We start from the raw sequence: 20,966 nt of genomic DNA, 5'->3' as shown, positions 1-20,966 counted from the left end.
TTTTTTTGTAGAGGCGTCAAAATGAAATTATAAATCATCTTTGCTTAAGTGCTGAATCTGTTGTCAACATTAAACATCCTGCTGCTTTGTTGGGTTTATTGAAGAGGGCCTCTGCATTCACCTGATGGGAGTCTAAATTTGTAGATTTGTTTTCTGTTTCCTGAGTGTTTGAAAATGACTGTTTATAGAATACACTTGCATCATTTAAAGAATAAAACAGTTTGAACAGGAGGCTAGAGTAGTTGAGTTTGTGTTAGGGAGTGAAACTAGAGGTGAGGCATGGACTAGTAATGTCATAAGAAAGCACAGTGTTACTATTTGGGGAAAGTGGTGTGCCCTTTGGGTTGTACTAATTTTGCAAAGTCTAGCTTGTAGAATTTGTCAAATGCCATGTATGCATGAATATGTGCATACAGTTTTATCGAAGCTTCCCACAACAATTTAAAATAGCTCACATGGCATGTTTAAAGTGTGGGATTAAGAGTGAAGAGCTCAGTTCTAGGCCCCTGGTTCTGTGTGGTTAACTTCCTATGTGTGTTCTCTGGGCCTCATAGGTGGAAATGATACTTCTTGTGTAGTATGGTCCTTGTGTAGTATAGTTTTCAAAGTGCTCCACCTAATTCAGTATGTGAATTGCTGAGGTTGTACCAGATAGCCTCCAAGGTCCTTTACAGTGCTGGCATTTTGAAACTGTGGATAACGTTTTCAAGGCCTCAAGAAAATGGGTGACATCTCAGGATTAACTCTTGGACCTCTGAACTAGATTGCCACTTAATAAAAAACTTTTAAAATGTAGGGAAAATCAATAAGTCTGAAAAAGTCAAACTACCTAAGTGTACCCATTCTGAGTGGAGAAATCTCTAATAAGGTAAATATTTGTCTATTGCTAGGTAATGCTGTTTGGGATAAGCCAGCTTTGAAGTAAAACTCCTGGGACTGTAGAATACACAGTTTTGTAATTGCCAGGCATTGGAATAGTTTTTGTTGATGTTGTTGTCATTACAGTTTTATTGGATAAGTTCCTTACTGATTTGAATTTGTGTTATAGTTTATATCAAGGCCCGTACTCAGAGTGCAATAGCATTAGTTGTAGCCCAGATGAGAGATTATTAATAGGCCAAAGAATACTGGGCTGTGTGAAGTTGTCCTAAAATGGGATTCTGTAATAGGAGTGAGAAGATGATAAGTATTATTGGTTATATTGCTGGGTAAAAAATACTAAGTTATGTGAATCATGTGAATTGGATATAAAAGAAAGTGGCCAAGTGTTTGAGTCTCACCATGGCTGCTGTGTCTATAGTGTCATGGTAACTTGGTTTTTTGTCAAAGCATTCTCTTTTGTTGTGGTGGTGGTTTTTTTTTTTGTTGTTTTTTTTTTTTATGTAAAACAGGTCTGTATTAGGCTGTTTGTTAAAATGCAAATGGAAGATGAAGGATAGAGTGCCAGTATAATTTTATACCCTGAAGGCTGATGATTTTCTAACTTTGTAGAAATGTAAACAATTACAGGAAATATTTTTTAGTTGATAAGGCATGCACAGAATAGGTTTACATCCTTCAAGCTAGTCAAAGTTTTGACTTTTATTTACCCTTTCATATTGGTTACATTGCTTTATTTTAAAATCTTGTCTTTTTCCCCATTGATTGACCAATGACTTATCTTGTGATATCAAATTTCTGGTCAAATATTTTAGTTCTACTGTTTCATGACATTTCAAAAGCCAGTAAAACTATTACTACAATTTACTTGCTTCATTAAGAGATATAGCTGTTGGCAAATGTGGAACTGCTATTAACAGGGTCCTTAACACAAATTAGAACTCTAGATGAAACAGAACTGACTTGGAAAGGATTTTGACACCAGAAACATACCTCACTGGTCAAAAAAAGGTTTTATTTAAAGCTCTTTTTCACCTGTCACCAAGGATGGGGACTGAATAAGGGAAAAAAAAAATTTAATATAGAACAAATAAGAAGTCAGCAGTTTCTACCCTCCTCTCCGTCATTCCAGGTCTCACAACTTGGCAACCCTTTTATTGGTGTCTACTTTTAGTTTTGTTTTCTAAAATTCATAATGGGATAGAATAATTTCATTTAATAGTCTGCCGTGTTATTTGATTAAACTAGATGACTTGGAAGGTGTAGCACCTTGGATTTCCCTTTTGTTTTCTGAAGATATTGTGGCTTAGGTTGTAGCATTTGGGCAGATAATACTTTTGCCACAGGGTATGCAATAAGTGTACCATGGTATAATTTTGTCAGGTGGTATACTTTTGCTACATTGTATGCAATAAGTATATTGTATACAATATGATTGTTAATCAAATAGCATAATTTGGAGTACTGCCGGAGCTTTCTAACTGAATCTTGCTCCTCTCAAATCTTCTAGACACAGATACCAGAGTGTCTATCTAAAGTGAGCATCTGGCCCTTTCTCTCTTCTGCTTAGAACTCCACAGAAGCTCCCTGTACCCTTTAGTCACCTAGAGTACTTGTTAAAATGCAGACACCTGAACCTTAGCCCCCAAGACTCTGACTCAGTTTGTGGAGAATTCCCAGACTTTGGTTTTCTGAAGTACACACCTGACATTAATGACTCTGGCTGAATTCCAGGGATGTGTTTTATCCCTAGTTTGCATGTGGTCCCCAGTTACACTGAGAAACACGGTCATGGGCTCAAGTTCAGGATCTTTAGAATGCCAGAAAAGTCCCTTCGTGAACTGGCTACCTCTTGAGCTTCACTTCTGATCACTTCTTGTCTTAAATTTCATATTCTGGCAATTTCAAACTGTCTTAATTTCCATTAGATGTTTTACTGATTTAGTTTAATTTATGGATCACTAGCACATAAAATGATTCAAAATGTAAAAGATACAAAATATTATACAATGAAAAGTCTTTCTGTTACTTGTCACTTGTCATTCAGTTTTGTCCCTGGAGGTAACTATTATCAATTTCTTGTGTTTCCTTCCAGAAGCAACCTATGCCTACAAATCAACACAGTGAAATATTCTTTTTCTTTGCCTCATCTCTTTTTATTCAATGATAATATACTATTTAAGGTATTATGTGCCTTTTTTTTTTAGCCTAACAGCATTTGTGGAGATTGTCATAAAGAGCATTCTCATTCTTTTTAAAAACAGTGTGTATATAACTTTATTGTGTGTCCTAATTTATCTTCTGCTATTAAGCACATTCTGAAATGAATAACATTTGTGTTTATATGCATGTAAATCAAGCTGTAAGACAAATACCTAAAGTTGAAATTGTTGAGTCAAAAGGCATCTGCATATAAAATTTTAACAGATTTGGCCAAATTGCTTCCCTTAGAGATTGTACAGATTTTTACTTTCACCAGCCCTGTATAAGGGGACTTGTTTTTCCATAGTTTATCAAATTGTTGGGTCTTTGCCAACCTGGTGGGTGAAAGATGGTATTTCAGGGTGGTTGAATTTGCATTGCTCAGTGTGTACGTGTCTCCGTTTGTAGCCTCCTTTGATTTGAATGCTCTTCTTCCTCTATCCAATTCTTGTTTTGTTTTGTTTTGTTTTGTTTTGTTTGAGGTTTAGCTCAGACATTACTCTCTCAGGATGTCATCTTTGGTAACCTTGCTGTGCCTTTGCCTCTCTCTGGCTACCAAGATTGTGTTAGGCATTCTTCACTTCATAATACTTATCTGTGTTTATTTTCTTCTCTAGACTGTAAACTCTTTGAGGGCAAGAATTGCATCTCCTTCAGCATCCTCTCCAACCCCACGCTTTCCACTAAAAAAAGTAGTAAGATCATTTTTAGGTCTTTTCTCCTTGAGGCTGGGACCAGCTTCCTTGTAGTCCAGGGTCAAGAGATGTGGACTAACAGTATAGATTTCAAGGTTACTGGGATATAGTTGGTAGGTCAGTTTCCTGGAGTGGGGAGATAACTCAGGGAAAATGAAGTGAGAGCAGATAAGAAAACCAAAGTTGGAACCTTGAGCAATACCAAGGGAGGAGGTCAACAGAATTAACAGAGGAATGCACAAATAGAGAACGATGGGGAAAATAAAGGTGATAGCCTGGTAGAAAGTAAGTGGGATAGAGGTGATCTAAGGTAAATACCAAATATATCTGAAGAAATCTTTAGGGTTTGATGCACTAGGTCTGATCATGTTAGGTAAATGGTTGACTATCTAGGTGTTAATTAGGTGCTGTTAACCTTTTTAAGGCAATTTTGAGTAACACTTAGAGTACCATTTAGTTAAATGTGTATGCTTTTCAGGGTGCCTAAATTATGCCTAGTGGATTTACATACTGAACTGTCATTGTCTCAAAAGTTTGTGCATTTATTATGTGTTAAATTTAAAAAGTCTCAACTCTTTCCCTTATTAAGCTACCATAGAAATTACAGAGTACAAAATAGCAATACTCAATAGTAAAACAAGCCTTAAAAATTTGTAATTGCAATAAATTTAGTTTTAGATAAGTAAAACTATCTGTGATAATTTAATAAAGGTGTTATAAACCATTTAGGTAATAGCGTAACTTCACATCTGGATCTTAAAGTGTGCTAAATCTATCCATTCAAAATCTTGCTTTTTTTCCTTACGTGTTGTGTTTTATTTTAATATCAAAGCTGTGTGGAGAGACATGATCTTGGCTTTTGCAGATTCTGTAGGAGAAACTCTTGCTTATACTGAAATGTGTCTGTCTGTCTGTAGATCTCATGGAGTCACCTGCTTTTTCCAAGTGTCCTGGTGAATCTTTAATTATTTATTTATTTTAATGGAGAGAAGAATTAACAGGTTTTTGGGGAAAATATTAAAGACTGTTACTAATAATGTTGTGTAACATTGCAGAGAATTGGGAATGTGTTCTGAATTTCAGTAATTTCTCTAACCTTTTAATGGTAAGACATTTTCTAAGAAATCATGTGTTCTTATTTTTGTCTGATTAAAGGAATGTTTTTAGATATTTGAAGTCATGTTATTTTCAAAGGTGTAGCAAGAAATTCTTACCAGCTTTTGCATATTCCTTTTAAACAAATATAATTATTGGACTTCACTACTCACTGGCTGTGGTGATTGAATGTGAGGGAAGAATTAAAGCCAGTTGAATAGTGATTTAAGCCTTTCTAACTGATGCTGTTTATTAAGTGATTTTCTTATTTTTTATCTGCCTTGTTTAGCCAGTTCATGTTAATAAAGCTTAATAGCCCAACCAGCAAGGTCTTTAAAGAAAATAAGAACTTACGTTCTCTAAATGAATGTTGAGCGTGACTTATTAGAAAATTAGTTCAGAAGAAGAAATTTGAGTGGGAATAAGAATTTATGAACTGACATTTTTGCTTCAATGTTAAGTATTCTGATACTGACTGAACTTTGTATTTAGATTTGGAATTTTAGAAATTTTAGTATTGTTAGCAATCATAGAAAACTTGAAGTTTTTTGTTAGTTCTTCAGAACTTTTTCTCCCACAAATTCAGACCCTTTCGCCATCTCAAGCCAAAGTTCCCTAACAGTCAACTGCCAAGTATCTTATTTTCCTGGGGCTTGCTGAGAGCCAGGAAGTAAGCATAAAAGTTTCTGAACTCCCAGACTAGCATTTACAGGGCTTACACAGTAAGGTTTATGTGCTTTTTTCCTGGGTACATGTTCCATATTGTCCAAACCAAAATTTGGAACATAAGGTAAAAAGTCTGGATAGGGAATTGAAGTATGAGGGCCAGCTGCTCTTGAAGTTTTATTTAAAGTAGAAGTGGTAAATTAGATGTAACTAATTCAAATACACAGTAAGCCTATTGCAGCTGCAAGGGCAGCACCAGCAGCAGCTGTTTCAGCAGTCCTGGCACCCCAGTGTTAAAAAGAGTCAGAGTTAGGTGGAGGGATGGAAAGCATTCCAACAAGTACGAAGGAAGAGCTTGGTGAAAATAGACCAAAGAGATTAGAGTGTAGGGAATGGGGAGGAAAACAGGTAGGAGAAAGGAGCAGAAGTCAGATGGCATAAGCCTGAGAGTTGGTAGGGAGAATGCCATTTGTAGAGGGCATTAAACTGAGGAAGAGACATGCTGTGGTCTCTCTGGTTTCTGTGTGGGGAATAATCTATGGGGCTCCAAGAGTGGAAGTAGGAAACCCCAGTTAGAGGCCTGTGCAGTGGTTCAGGTGTGAGATCATGAGTGGTAGAGGTGAAGAAGAGAAAAGTGCTTGGATCAAACATAAGATCTAGTAATTGGATGTGGAAATAAGCAAAAATGGAGGCATCGGGTATGGCTCTAGACTCTTGGCTTAAGCCATAGTTGGGGAATTCTTGGGCCAGAAAATGAGGGGCTAGATATTGAATATGCTAGATATTGAATGAATAATAATAGTATTTAATTATTCAGTATCTGGCATGTTCAGTACCTAGCCCTCTAAATTTGGGGTGCCTGTTAGATATCCAAAGAAATATGTCAAATAAGCAGTTGAATAAATGTATTTGAAGCCCTAAAGATAGGCCAGGTTGGGAGATAGCAGTTGGGAATCATCGGCATCAGCATATAGATCTCTTTTAAAGCCGTGGAACTAGAGGTTGCCAAGGGAGAGGGTAGTGGTCCATACTCACTGAGAGGTGGTTAATGCAGTTTTAGTCAATCTGTAGCTGGGTAATGATAGTGGTAATCTGAATATTAATACTATGTTTGTCCATATTAAAAAACTCTAGTTTTTCAAACTTTACTGACTTGTGTTGATTTGTTGATTATTTTAAATGAAGGAATTTTCTAGTTATTATCATAGTCAATGTTTTCCTTTAAAAAATTATTGACGTTGGTAGCTTAAAGTTTAATGAGGCTTTTGGCTAGGCATTAAACTTTGGCACAGGCTGTCTAATCTATTGTAGTATATCTTGGTGAGTTAACATCTATTTATTAATTTTCACAATAGCCAAATGCTTCCTCAGCTTCTCTTTTGTGAGAACATACAAAGATTACAAAGTGAGGGCAAAACTATTTAAAAACTCTTAACCCAGTAGTCACAGACAAAAGATAGGGAAGGTAGGTATCAAAATATTAACCCTTTTTGAGCCATAAGATTATATTTGATTTCAATTTTCTTTAAATGTGCATCTTCCAGATTGTGAGTGTTATCTTTATAACCTTTAAAAAGTAAAATATGTATTAATATGCTGTCTAAGAAATAGTTTTACTTTATAGTTCAGTAAGTAATGATTTAAAACAAAATATTTGAGATTGTATATTAGGCTGAGTGTGGTGGCTCACACCTGTAACCCCAGCTTTTTTGGAAGCCAAGGTGTGTGGATTGTTTTTTTGGAAGCCGAGGTGTGTGGTCTCAAGGAGTTCGAGACCAACCTGGGCAACATGGTAAAACTCCATTTCTACCAAAAAAAAAAAATACAAAAATTAGTTGGGTGTGGTGGTGTGCACTTGTAGTCCCAGCTGCCTGGGAGGCAGAGGTGGGAGGACAGCTTGAGTCCAGGAGGCGGAGGTTACAGTGAGCTGAGATCGCACCACTACACCCCAGCCTGGGCAACAGAGCCAGACCCCGTTTCAAAAAAAAAATATATATATATATATATATATATATATATATATGTAGTAGGTATTTGAAAACTGATTTTGTTACATAAAGAGGAAAGGTATAAGCTGGGCACAGTGACATGTGCCGATAATCTCATCTACTTGGGAAACGGAAGCAGGGGAATCAATAGAGCCTAGGAGTCCAGGACCAGCCTGAGCAACATAGCAAGGCAGCATCTCAGGAACAAAAAAAAAAAGAAAAAAAAAAAAAGGGAAAAGGAAAGGTATAAAGGAATTTGGAGGAGCAAAAAAGTACAAATAACACACTTTTGAATTCTAGCATTCACTGTAGTGAACAAATTTCCTACTTGGCGATTAAATGGATGTTCACTAAGGACATTTCTGAACTTTTTTCTCTACATTTTACTTTATGGATTATTCATAAGAAATATACTTTTAAAAATTTTAGGCTGAGATAGTTATAAAATGTTACTCCAACTAGGAAAAATAATTCTTGAAGGATATATATATATATATTACATATATATATATAAAAATATAAAAGTTACCCTTTCTAAGGTAGCTAGTCAGCCCTTTGTTTAGATTGCATAGGGTAAATTCCAAATAGAGTTTATAAATCTGAGAACAAGAGAGAAGCAAATCCAAGGGGAACAAAGGTCATCTAACCACCTCTACAAGTATTAGTTTATCTTTGGTCATCAAGTAGCCATATGCAATGTGTTAAAAAGTCATCAACGCTGAGGCAGGAGAATGGCATGAACCCGGGAGGCGGAGCTTGCAGTTAGCTGAGATTGCACCACTGCACTCCAGCCTGGGCGACAGAGCGAGACTCCGTCTCAAAAAAAAAAAAAAAAGTCAAAAAAATAAAAAGCTTAAGCTGTAAAACATAAGATATTGAGATCCTGGTGACTATATGATTCAGAAAACATAATGCTGTATTTGGTATTAAAGCCAAATTATAATTTTCTGATATCAGGCTTTCTAGTTTAATTTGTACTGGTAGGTTTCACAGGTAGTCATTAAAATATATTTTCAAAAAATTGTATTTTATATGGGGCTTTTAAAAAACAATATTAGAACATTATGTGTAATATGTATTAGTAAAACAACATTTTTTTTTTGTTTTGATATAGCTTGCATTGAAAGGCTCTAGCTACAGTGGACTTCTTGAACGACATCATATTCACACCAAAAATGTAGAACATATTATAGATAGTTTACGGTAAGTTTGTGGGATTGGGTCTTGGGTTGGATTTTATATTCAGGACTTCCAGTTCTTATTTTGTACTAGCAGCCCATTCTTAGGCTTTTAGTGTTGATTGTTACTATGAAATCATTTTCAGAAAATTATATCGAGGTTAATGGATCTGATTTTATAGCATCTTTAAGGAAATATTTATTCTCTGAAAATGTCACAAGTATTTTCAATTATTTGATCTTCCAGAGAAATGCATTTTCTACAGAGTTAATTCAGTTACACAGCTGGCTTCAACTGTGTAATGTTTTATTTATTAAAACAGACTAGTGGATTATATGAGTGTTCATTGTAATAATATTTTTGAGTGACTGAAAATTATAGAAACTTCTGTCCAAAAATTACAGAAACTTCAGTTAATTCAGAACTAAACGCAATTATGTGTGTACAAGAAGGTCAGTGTGAGAAACATGTGAATTACAAAGTGTTCAGTCACTATTCCAGTGTCTGGTACTCAATGGATATTTGTTGGATTTAAAATAACGGCCATTCAGTTTTATAGTTTAAAAAGTCGTCACTCAGTCCGGGCGCGGTGGCTCACGCTTGTAATCCCTGCACTTTGGGAGGCCGAGGCGGGCGGACCACGAGGTCAGGAGATTGAGACCATCCTGGCTAACACAGTGAAACCCCGTCTCTACTAAAATACAAAAAATTAGCCGGGCGCGGTGGCGGGCGCCTGTAGTCCCAGCTACTCGGGAGGCTGAGGCAGGAGAATGGCGTGAACCCGGGAGGCGGAGCTTGCAGTGAGCCGAGATCGCGCCACTGTACTCCAGCCTGGGCGACAGAGTGAAGACTCCGCCTCAAAAAAAAAAAAAAAAAAAAAAAAAAAAAAAAAAAATCGTCACTCTAGGTGTTAGTCTTCTGGACCGTTTTTGTACTATGAATGTAAGCATTAGAAGGAGGAGAGAAAATGAAATTCTAACTAATACTGCTATTCACTAGTGGTTATAAAAGCTTTTAAAGCACATGGAGATTTGGGATATAACTTTTGATTTATTCATATGCTTCCTTAATTAGCTAGTTAATTGGCTGTTGTAATTAAATGATAACAAAGATAATGCTATAAAGCTCCATGTACATTTGCTTATAAGACACAAATTTGTTTATTTTACATCTCTGTTGTAATCATCTGCCTCTCAGAAAACATACCCCTGTTATATATATATTATTAGTGGAAATTTCGTATAACCTTTCCTTTTTTTATCCTAGGAATGAGGGAATTGAGGTTCGTCTAGTAAAGAGGAGAGAATATGATGAAGAGACTGTTCGATGGGCAGATGCTGTCATAGCTGCAGGAGGTAATAATTTTACAGAAGTAACGATGTTGGAATATACAAATGTTGTTTAATACACATTATTTCCAGATACCCTAGGGTCTAGCTATATTGAAGCCGTCAGAGTCTTACCATTAAACAACTTTTTGGATTGTTACGATTAGGTTTAAAACTTCTGTTTATACAAGTCTACTTTTTAAATGAATGATGTTACTGTGAGGTTCCTTGTGTATATTTAAGGTATGCATTTAACTTCAAATATGATTCAAAGGATCAGTTATTGTATTTTGGTATAATTATAGCAGTTTTAAGAAAAAAATGAAGTTGATAAAGAGTTTAATGAAATGAGGTAAATTCTATTCTTCTTTGGTCCCAATATACTTTCTTTTTTCTGAACTTTATCATTAAGTTAATGGCTACTGTTTCTAAAACTTTAAGTTGACAGCAGGTGTTGAAGAGAAAAATTTGAAGTTGGACACATTGGATATGTTTTCATTAAAATAATTTGTGAATTTGGACTGGTGTTATGGGAGAAGGAAAGAAGATTGGCTAATAGAAATTTTTGGATTAGATTAGTGGTTACCAACTGTGGGGTGCTACTAGTATGTAAAGGGAATACATCTAAAACATTCTACAGTGTCCCCACAACAAAGAATTACTCTGCCTAAATGTAATCTTGCCGTTTACGAAATCTTGGATTAGAGTGGGAGAGAGAATCCAAAGGTATAATAGATAGAAAGGGAGTGGGATAGGCTATAGCAGTTAGCAGGGTAGGGTATGATTGTTAAAACTACTAATTTTCACAATGGCCAAAAACTGGATTTATAACAGAAATCTGGTTATGTCTTATATTTTGTCTTATTTTTGTTAGGTGATGGCACAATGCTGCTGGCAGCAAGTAAAGTCTTGGACAGACTTAAACCAGTTATAGGGGTAAACACTGATCCAGAACGGTAAGAAAGAACATACACTTTTTGTTTGATTTGTGTGGTGTGCTTTTTAATTTTTTTTTAGGTTATACATACATGCATTTCTGCTTTGCTTGCATAGTATCTTTTTATGGTCTGTCTTAAAATTTGGAAGCTATTCTTTATTTTCTCCACCATGTTCACATGCCTGGGCTCTGTTACTACAGACATTTTACTATGGTGTATGGTGTCTAAGTGGAAGCATGATTGTTCCTGGCCACCGTGAATATTAGAACCATGTTCCAGAAACATTCTAGTAATGAAATTTAGGTATGTAGAATTGAGTAGGATTGTCTTTTATGTAGTTGTTTTCAAGGATATAGCTCTAGTTTTAACCTCAGGCATGAAAAATATATATACATGTAGCTGGCATTGGTGGTAGGAGAACTGGGATGGACCAGTTCTCATATTTTCGCTTCCCAGGTAGTTTGGGAGTAGGATCTATGGCATAATAGACCTGAGTTCTTGACCCAGGTGAGTGTTGGGGACCTTTGGTATTGCTGAGGAGGGACAAGTTAATAATGATCCATTTTCTACTCTTCCTTATGGCTTGTATTTATGTTCCTCGTTATGCTACCACTGATTTTTTTTGGGGAGGTGACTTTACTGACTTAATAAAAAGACCTATCCAAACACTATTGGCATTTTTTTTTTCCTTCCTCAGCTTTCTGATATTTACCCTCAGTCTGTTCTAGCCACCCACAGCCGTGACTATACCTGGACTTTCTGATGATTTGGAATTTCCCTATCTCTACAATCCTAATTAATTCCACTCTGACTGCAGCCTCCTACCTTAACAGCAGTCTTACTACTTTATCCCACTAAATCTGCCCTTTGACTTTCAGTATTTTGATCCCTTCCATTTTCTCCACTTATTTCTTCCTCACTTCATTTACTTTCTTAAATATTTCTTTCTTTCTTTTCTTTTCTTTTTATTTTTGTTTTTTTGAGACAGAGTCTTGCTCTGTTGCCCAGGCTGGAGTGTAGTGGCGTGCTCTCAGTGCATTGCAACCTCTGCTTCCTGGGTTCAAGTGATTCTTCTGCCTCAGCCTCCCGAGTGGCTGGGACTACAGGCATGCACCACCACACCTGGCTAATTTTTGTATTTTTAGTAGACATGGGGTTTCACCATGTTGGCCAGGCTGGTCTCAAACTCCTGATCTCAAGTGATCCTCCCACGTTGGCCTCCCAAAGTGCAAATATTTCTTCATCGTTACCTTTCTGCACAATTCTAGATCAATCTGACCATCATCCTTTCTACTTCTGCATCAGTACTGCTGTGGTCATCTGGGGAAAAAAGATCATTGGGTTTGGTGGCACTTCCAGTTTGTAGTCTTCAGCACTTAACAGTGGACTCAGAGTTGCACACAAACTTCCTGTGTAGCCCTACTCATCTCTCTTCCCCGTTCTCTGTGGTGGCTGCTTCAGTAGTTCAACTTTTGCATTCACCTTGCTTCCCTTATCCTTCCTCCTTCAATAAACCCACCTTTTTTTTCACAGAGGATTTGAAAGTCACTGGATTAGAACTACTTCACCTTTTCTCCTGCTTAAAAAAATCTTGTCCTATCATGTTGTCTTTTTTTTCTCTCCCTTCACACATGACTCCTTTTAGCCTGAAAAGACTTGTTCAAAACTCCTGTTTTTCAAGAAAATTTAAAAAATCTTTTACCCTGTGTCACTTTCGTATAACCTTTTATACGTATAAAAGGTTTTATACGTATACGTATAACCTTTTATTATCTCTTTTCCTTCCACTTATCCCCAAGCTTGGTTATCTGCACTTCTTCAGTTCTTAGTTATTTTCTAAAACTTTGCAACTTTTTTATGGATTTGCCCCCAACCAGTTCATTGACATTGCTTTTGCCTTAGATCAGTGATATCCTCGTTACTGAATTTACTGGATATTTTAGTCCTTGTCTTACCTGATTTCTGGGAAATTTTTGGTGCTAACTGCTCCCTTATTTCTACTCTACTTTGTTTGCATTTGTGATACCCCTTTCTTCCTATCTCTGTGACTACTTCTTTGTCTGTATCTCTTTTGAAGGATCTTACTATTTGGTTCCTGGCTAAATACTGGTGTTTTTACATATTGTGCTCTGGGCCATCTTTTTTCTTCTTCAATTCCTATATTGTCTCCAGGGAGGCTGATTAATACTGTGGTATTGGAGTCTCCTGGGACTGCAGAATCTTTATTCCAACAGTGATCTTCTTGCTTCCATTCTTAACCTTATAGTTTCTTAGTTTCTTCTCCCCACTGCAGCCAGCATGATTATTTTATGAAAGTTTGATAATATTATGTGACTTCTCTGCCTAGATTTTTTTTTTCTCATGGCTTCCCATCTAACTTAGGATAAAATCTTAATTTTTTACTGTGAATAGGGTGAAAAACTCCTGGTTTTCTTGGAACTTTCCTAGTTTTAGCACTGAAAGTCCTGTGTCCCAGGAGAATGTCAGTCCCAGGCAAACCAGGGGACAGTTGGTCACCTTAAATATGATATACAGGCTATACATTATCTGGCCTTTTACCGTTCTCTGTCCTTATTGCCTATTATTTTTCCCTTCATTCTATTCTAGCCACACTGGCCTCTACTTTGGATATATCCAGTGGTATTAAAAATGTAACATGTACAAATAAACTCTCCTTTTCTCTCTCCCATCGTTCTTAATGAATGGAATCATCTGTGCTGAAGCTGTAACTATCTCTCCCTCACTCTATCTTCAAATTGGTCCTAAGTTCTAGGGAACTTACTTTTGAGTCCATCTGTTGCCATCCTCACTGCCACTAAAAATAGCTCAGCCCTTTATAGTTGTTTAAATTACTGAACTAGCTTACAGTCTCTCTCCTTCTAACTTATCCTTTACACATTGTCTTAGCTTCTTTCTGAAGTGCAGATCTAATTGATTATACCCACTCCTTATTAAAATCTTTTAGTTTACCATGACCTTCAGGATACATTGTAAATTCCTTAGCATAAAATATATTATCTTTCACTGTCTCTTGCCTATTTGCTTTTCTAGTTTCACCTATCCTCATATGTCCACAGGCATGACACATTCTTTAGCTTAAAAAATGTATTTTTGGAAACTGTTCTAGGATCAACCTAGGATCCTTTCTAAAAGGCTGTTCTTAACTGCAAAATGTAACTATATGAGTGTCCACCAACATGCTGGTTAGAGGCTCACACAGGGATGCTTTTACTCTGGTGGGGAGCTTTGTTGATATATAAGATCCAGGGCATGATTTGAGAGTAGGTGAAAGAGTTCTCCAGAAAGGCCCATGTCCCCCCAACCCACCCACCCATGCCTTTGTATGTGCTTTTGTCAAAAGTTCCCTTACACCACTTACTCACTTCTGTGGTTGTTGTTTGTTCAAGACTGGGGTTTCTCCTGGGTTGTAATTCCCTCTACAGAAAGCACTTATCCCTATATATTTATTTTCTGTTTCTTTTTCTCTTCCATTAGACTATAAATTCCTTGAGTATAGGACCTTGTATTTTAATTTCTCTGTCACTAGCATAGTTTTATACATAGCTGGTAGGTAATAAATACTTGAAAAATGAATGATTAAGTGATTTTAGGGAATAGGGATAGAACCCCAATCTAGCTGAGTAAATATTCCCTAAATGTAAATAATTGAGATCATTGGTTCAGTAATTAATTTTTAATTGCCATCAATGTTGATGCATGTGGGTTTTAGAACTTCTTAATGGCTTATTTTTATATCATTAAGGTAAAAGATTCTTAACTTTAGTGATCATATGTTACACAGTTTATTGAACTATATTTTCTTTTGAAAACTGGCTTCATATTCATAAATTTGTGGGAATTTGAAGCTGGCAAGCAATTGTTAATATTGTCATCTCTTCTCTATTTTCTACCTAGAAGAACAGGTGTTAGAAGTTCTTTGGTTTCTCTTCTTGCCTCCAGGCAAGCCAAAGTTGCCTTCTGGTTTTGTGTATGCTTCAAGTTATCTGACTTCTTTATCTTAAATATGGTGGTATCTCAGTCCTTCAAAAAAGCTTCAAAAAAGCTCAGAGCTTCGAAAAAGATCAGAAGTTAATGTTCAACTTAAGTTGAACAACTTAAGTTGTTCAAATGTTGCATAACAAATCATCTCAAAACTTAGAGGCTTATGATGGTAACAGTGTATTATTTCTTATGGGTTGTGCATGTCAGGAGTTCAGGAGCAGTTTGGCTGGGTGGTTTTGGCTTGAGATCTCTCCTGAGTATAAGCAGGTGTCAGCTTGGTCTGTAGGCATCTGAAGGCTTGACTTGGGCTGGAGAATCCACTTTCAAGATGGCCCACTCACATGGACTCATCTAAATCAAATGTGTAATTTCTGTCTGTCTCTTCTGTATTCTACAGCCACTCTACTGAGCCTGGTAAATAATTACAACATTTGAAAGCTTAATATTCAAAATGGGATAGAGGGCATGTGGATAGTCAGCCTCCAAGGTAGCTTCATAGTATTTAGGTACCCTTTAATGTACTCCTCCCTGCCCCCCAATAGTCAATCAAGGATGGCCTATGTGACCAGTAGAATATGGTGTGAGAATGTGTAGGTCCCAAGACCAGGTCATAAATGGTATTACAGCGTCTATACTGGTCTTGAGGATTGTTCGTTATGGGATAGGACAGCCACCATGATATGAGGATGCTCACAACAGTCCTGTGGAGAGGTTCACATGGAGGGGGATTGAGGTCTCCTGCCAACAGCCAGCACCAAGTTGCCAGCCATGTGAGTGAGCAACCCTGGAAGTGGTCGTGCTAGCCCAAGTCAAGCCTTCAGATGCCTGCAGCCCTAGCTGATATCTGACTGTAACCTCATGAGAGAGTCTTCTCTCTACAGAGGTTTTAGACTTGCAGTTGACCTCAGCAGATATTATGCTATCAAATGACCATTGATGCCTTTTATATACTTAACATTGCGTGAAGTATTACAACGAATATAAGAATTTAAAAACCTAGGCCTTGCGTTTTCTTAACCTCAGTGTTGACCCGCTTAGATAAAGAAGTTTACTATTCACAACTTTGTAAAAACATTTTTCTCTGGTCTTCACACTTACAAGTTGATTTACATTGATTATCAGGAGTTTGTTTTCCTAAGCCTACCCTCAGCCTTTTCTTCAAGATTGAAGTATCATTAAATGATGATGACTGAGCCTTCTGGACACATCTTTAGGTGCCACATACTCTCATCTACACCAACCAATAGGCAGTCTTACCACCTTATAATTTGCAATGATTCATTTTAATTTGTCTTCCACATCAAGCTATGAACTCCTTAAAGGAGTTTCATTATTTATATATTTTTGAATAAATGAAGGATTACATTGGATTAAGCTTTCTCAGTTCTTTTTTAGTGACTTAGGATATCTTAAATGACATTTAAAAAGGAATTATGGTTCAAAACATTTCACATAAATATTTTGATTCCTCAGAATCACCTTTTGAGATTGCTGGTTTGTCCTGATTTTGGAGATGAGGAAGCTGATGCCAAAGTGACTTGCCCAAAGTTAATAGTTAAATGATTTAAAGGTTAGAATAAAAATTTTAAGGTTAGTAGTTAAATAATGTAATTATTTGAACAACACTGTACCATTAGGTAACTTTACAGGGTAATTAGTGGCAGATTTGCTGCTATTTTTAGTTTCATTGTAATGTAGAAACTCACATATTATTATGTATTATGGCATTAAAGCTGGATGTAGACTACTAACTCTATGTGGTCTTTTTTATTTTTGTTGAAAAAACACAATTTTGTGGCAAAAAATGGAATATAGAGTAGAAATTTTTAGAATTTCATTTCTTAATTTTATAACTTAGTGATACCTTTTGATTAAATTCTTTTGCTTCACTTTTTTTTCTTTTCCTCTTTATATCACCAAAAAATTCCTGTTAAAATACAGGTCTGAGGGTCATTTATGCTTGCCCGTTCGATATACACATTCCTTTCCAGAAGCCTTACAGAAGTTCTATCGTGGTGAGTTCAGGTAGGAATTTCTTACAGTTTTTCTTATATAAGTATCTTAATAAGTATGTGCCATTAATAAATCTGTTAAAAAACAGAACAAATCAGGCAGGGCACAGTGTCTCAACGCCTGTAATCCCGGCACTTTGGGAGGCCGATGCGGGTGGATCACTTGAGCTTAGGAGTTCGAGACCAGCCTGGGCAACATGGTGAAACCTTGTTTCTACAAAAAATACAAAAATTAGCTGGGCATGGTGGCAAGCACCTGTAGTCGCAGCTATTTGTGGGGCTGAGGCGAGAGGATCACTTGAGCCCAGGAGGTAGAGGTTGCAGTGTGAGCTGAGATCGCGCCACTACACTCCAGCCTGGGCAACGGAGTAAGACTTTGTCTCAAACCAAACAAACAAAAAAACCAGAACAAATCAGATAATGTTTGGATTACTCCATAGATATAACAGTAGCCATTAAAAGTAATGTATTAGCTGAGTCACACATAGGTCTAATTTACCTTCTCCTAGTCCAGTTGGAATTGTGGAGAGAAACCCTGACAAATGTTGGTTGGCCTATAATATAACTGCATATAGAGATTTTTTTTCTCCTTCAGTGAGATAGCAGCCGTGTCTCTACTTTCTTAACCTCGTTACTTGTCCTTATCAGTTTAGTGGAAAGGTAATTAAAACTTTGGCTAAAATTGTTTGAATTTTTAGATTTTATATTTTTTATCTTTATCTCCCATCTAGTAATGATTGAGAGTTGGATTTAATCCAACCATGCTGAGATTCCTGGTATCTGTCTCACATAAAAGTATTTCTTAAGTAGTGGGGATGGGATTTTTAAAAATTTCTTTTACTTAATGTGTTCAGTGGTCATACCATCAGGAAAACAGGAAGGTGGAAGAAGGAGCATGAGGTTGGCCAATTATATTTGAGAGAGCCAAGTTGGACTACTTTTTATTTTCTGACTTGGACTGTATTTTATAGTTTGGGAAAGCTTTTCCCACAGATATTTGTGAAGTTGTATTACATCTTCTTGACTTTTCTAGAATCATTTCATTACCAATAATTCTAGTTTCTAGTCATTTCAGAAGTTTGACAACTTTAGAAATGGCTAATTTATACCTACCAAGTGGAAGTATATTTTTGTATACTTACCAAGCAGAATCTGTCCCATTGACTTTCGATACATTGATTATTGGTTTTGAAATCAATTAAATCTGATTGTTTTTTTCCTTTTACCAGAGATGTTATTTAAATTTTTAGGTGTAATCAAAACTGTTTTATTTATTGTTTCTTAATCCTTTTTTCCTTTTATTGGTTAAAAAAAACTGCATTACAAAATTTGTGGAGAGGGATTTTTATCTAATCCAGCCATCTAAACACAATATTATTTTAAGTTTGCTCTCTTTTTTGTGTAATATTTTTTGCTGAGCAAAGCACAAACTATATCTTGCTCAGTATCTTGGACTTTATGGGTTCTTGATAGAGTTTGACTTAAAAGTTACTTGGGAGATTTTGTACAAGCACATTAGGTATTTCCATTATAATTGAAAAGAGAATAAATATTCAAATCTGTCATTGATAAGGAAGCTATAGACTTTAGGTGTTTCTGATATAACTTATTCATGGAATAACTAGTAACTTTTTTATTCACTATTTAATTTCCTTAAATTATTATAATGTGTACTCTTTAATTTATTCTATTTTAACATAATTCGCCTTTTCTTCACTTTTCCAAGGTGGTTGTGGAGGCAGAGAATCAGGTTATACCTTGAAGGGACTGGCATAAACCCTGTTCCTGTGGACCTTCACGAGCAGCAGCTAAGCTTGAATCAACACAATAGAGCCCTTAACATTGAAAGAGCTCATGATGAAAGTAGGTGGATTGGGCATCAGATGTGTTTGGGGAAATATTTAACTCATAGTTCCTTTGACCTCAAATTTTTTGATGTAATAATATATGATTAACTTGTTTTTAGTTTCATTAGTAGCACTTAACAAAGTACAGTGAATTACTTCAATTGTAAAGTTTATTAGAATCTGAAGTAAGAAATAATAGCATATTTTTAGATGTTTTCTAGGACAGATTTGAAAAATAGCTGATTAGGGAAGGATGGTAAAGTATCTGATAAGATAGTTGATGTTTGAGAAAAGATTCTTGGCCTTAATCTTTGAAATGTCAAAAAAAAAAAAAAAAAGGAAAGCAGTAAAGTTGAAATGAGCTAATCTGTGGAAGATTATGATGGTTATATATTTTATATAGTTATACTTAAATATATGAAATATATTTGTTGGGAAATTTTGCATTCCAGCCTTAGGATTTGTGCTTGAAATATTTGTGTAGCTTAGAGAATATTAGCATAAGGTGATTTGGCAGCTTTTTTTGTTAGGAGGGTTAAAGCGAATTCTCCATTTTGAGCCATATTTTCCCACTTTTTCTAGCAAATGTAGGACTTTAATGATGCAAGAATATCTCAAAAGAAATCTTAAATATTTGTAGACTGTATAAAAAGATACAGTTTTCTCCTGTGTTTTATTTTCTGGATAAATTTATCAGGAAAAGCTACTTTTACATTTTTGCTTTCTGCCTCTGCTCTTTCATGGTACCTGAGGTTTATATCCACTTATTCCAGAGTTTTTCATGGTGACTTACAGCTTTATAGGTTAGCATGTTTCTAAAATGTGTGTTTATGTTGTATTTTAAAGGTTCTCCTCCAAAAAAAATTATATTTAAAAAAATCTTAAATTATATGTGCATGAACTTCTATTGTTTTTGAAAGTCTGCAGTAACTATTAAGCACAATTTAAAAATAATAGTTAGAAATTTTAATCCCTCACTGAAAGAAGTTACTGCTACCAACAATAGATGGTAGATTTAACTGTCTTCACCAGCAGTCTTATAAAAAGATATAGATTGGTATATAAAGAGTCACTGCTCAGATTCCTCAGATTTACTGTGTTTAGTTTATAAATGAAGTTAGTATTCATATATAGAAACAATATTACATACAAAGTTAGTGAATCATAGCTCAGCATCTAGGATGTTCATATCTGATTAATGAAAAATATTCAAAATCAAAAAATCATACATGATGATTTCTCAAAACAGGCAGGGGAAATTATTCAGCACATTGGTCTAGGCAAAGATTTTATGGCTAAGACTTCAAAAGCACAGGCAACAAAAACAGAATAGACAAATGGAGCTATATTAAACAAATCTTCTGCATAACAAAGGACGCAAGAGTGAAGAGACAGCCTATAGAATCGGAGAAAATACTTGCAAACTATTCATCTAACAAGGGACTAATATCCAGCATATACAAGGAATTCAAACAACAAACACAAATAATCTCATTAAGAAGTGGCAAAGTTTCTGAATAGAAGTTTCTCAGAAGACATATGGATAACCAACAGCTATATGAAAAAATGCTCAACATCACTAATCATCAGGGAAATGCAAATCAAAACCACAGTGAGATATCATCTCTCCCCAGTTAGAATGGCCGTTATCAAAAAGACAAAAATAACAAGTACTGGCAAGGATGTGGAGAAAAGGGAACTCTTATACACTGTTGGTGGTAATGTAAATAAGTAAAGCCATTATGGAAAACAGCATGAAGGTTTCTCAAAAATCTAAAATAGAACTCCTATACAATCTAGCAATCCCACTACTGGCTATTTATCCAAAGGAAAGGAAATCAGTATAGCAAAGGGATACTGGTACCTCATGTTTGTTGCAGCCCTATTCACAATAGCCAAGTATGGAGTCAAAGTGTCCATCAGCAGATAAATGAATATGGAAAATATGGTGTATATATATACACAATGGAGTACTATTCAGCCATAAAAAGAATGAAATCCTGAGATTTGCAGCAACATGAATGGAACTGGAGGTCACTATGTGAGGTGAAATAAGTCAAGCATAGAAATACAAATATCACATGCTTTCATTCATATGTGAGAGCTGAAAAAGTTGATCTCATGAAGATAGAGAG

At 35.8% G+C, this 20,966-nt stretch overlaps 1 protein-coding gene across 2 annotated transcripts in view; it reads left to right on the top strand.

Moving 5' to 3' along the window:
- NADK2 (NAD kinase 2, mitochondrial) overlaps window positions 1-20,966 on the top strand; it is a 45,486-nt gene that overhangs the window by 1,519 nt on the left and 23,001 nt on the right. For both annotated transcript variants that reach the window (XM_001092624.5, XM_015139873.3), the window contains exons 2-6: window positions 8,640-8,728; window positions 9,971-10,059; window positions 10,907-10,988; window positions 16,914-16,997; window positions 18,711-18,847. In XM_001092624.5, the coding sequence (XP_001092624.2) occupies window positions 8,640-8,728; window positions 9,971-10,059; window positions 10,907-10,988; window positions 16,914-16,997; window positions 18,711-18,847 (481 nt within the window). The remainder of the gene's footprint in view (window positions 1-8,639; window positions 8,729-9,970; window positions 10,060-10,906; window positions 10,989-16,913; window positions 16,998-18,710; window positions 18,848-20,966) is intronic.

This window comes from Macaca mulatta, chromosome 6, assembly GCF_049350105.2.
Source record: "Macaca mulatta isolate MMU2019108-1 chromosome 6, T2T-MMU8v2.0, whole genome shotgun sequence".
NCBI classification, from domain to species: Eukaryota; Metazoa; Chordata; class Mammalia; order Primates; family Cercopithecidae; genus Macaca; species Macaca mulatta.
This window is presented reverse-complemented; position numbering and strand designations above follow the sequence as displayed.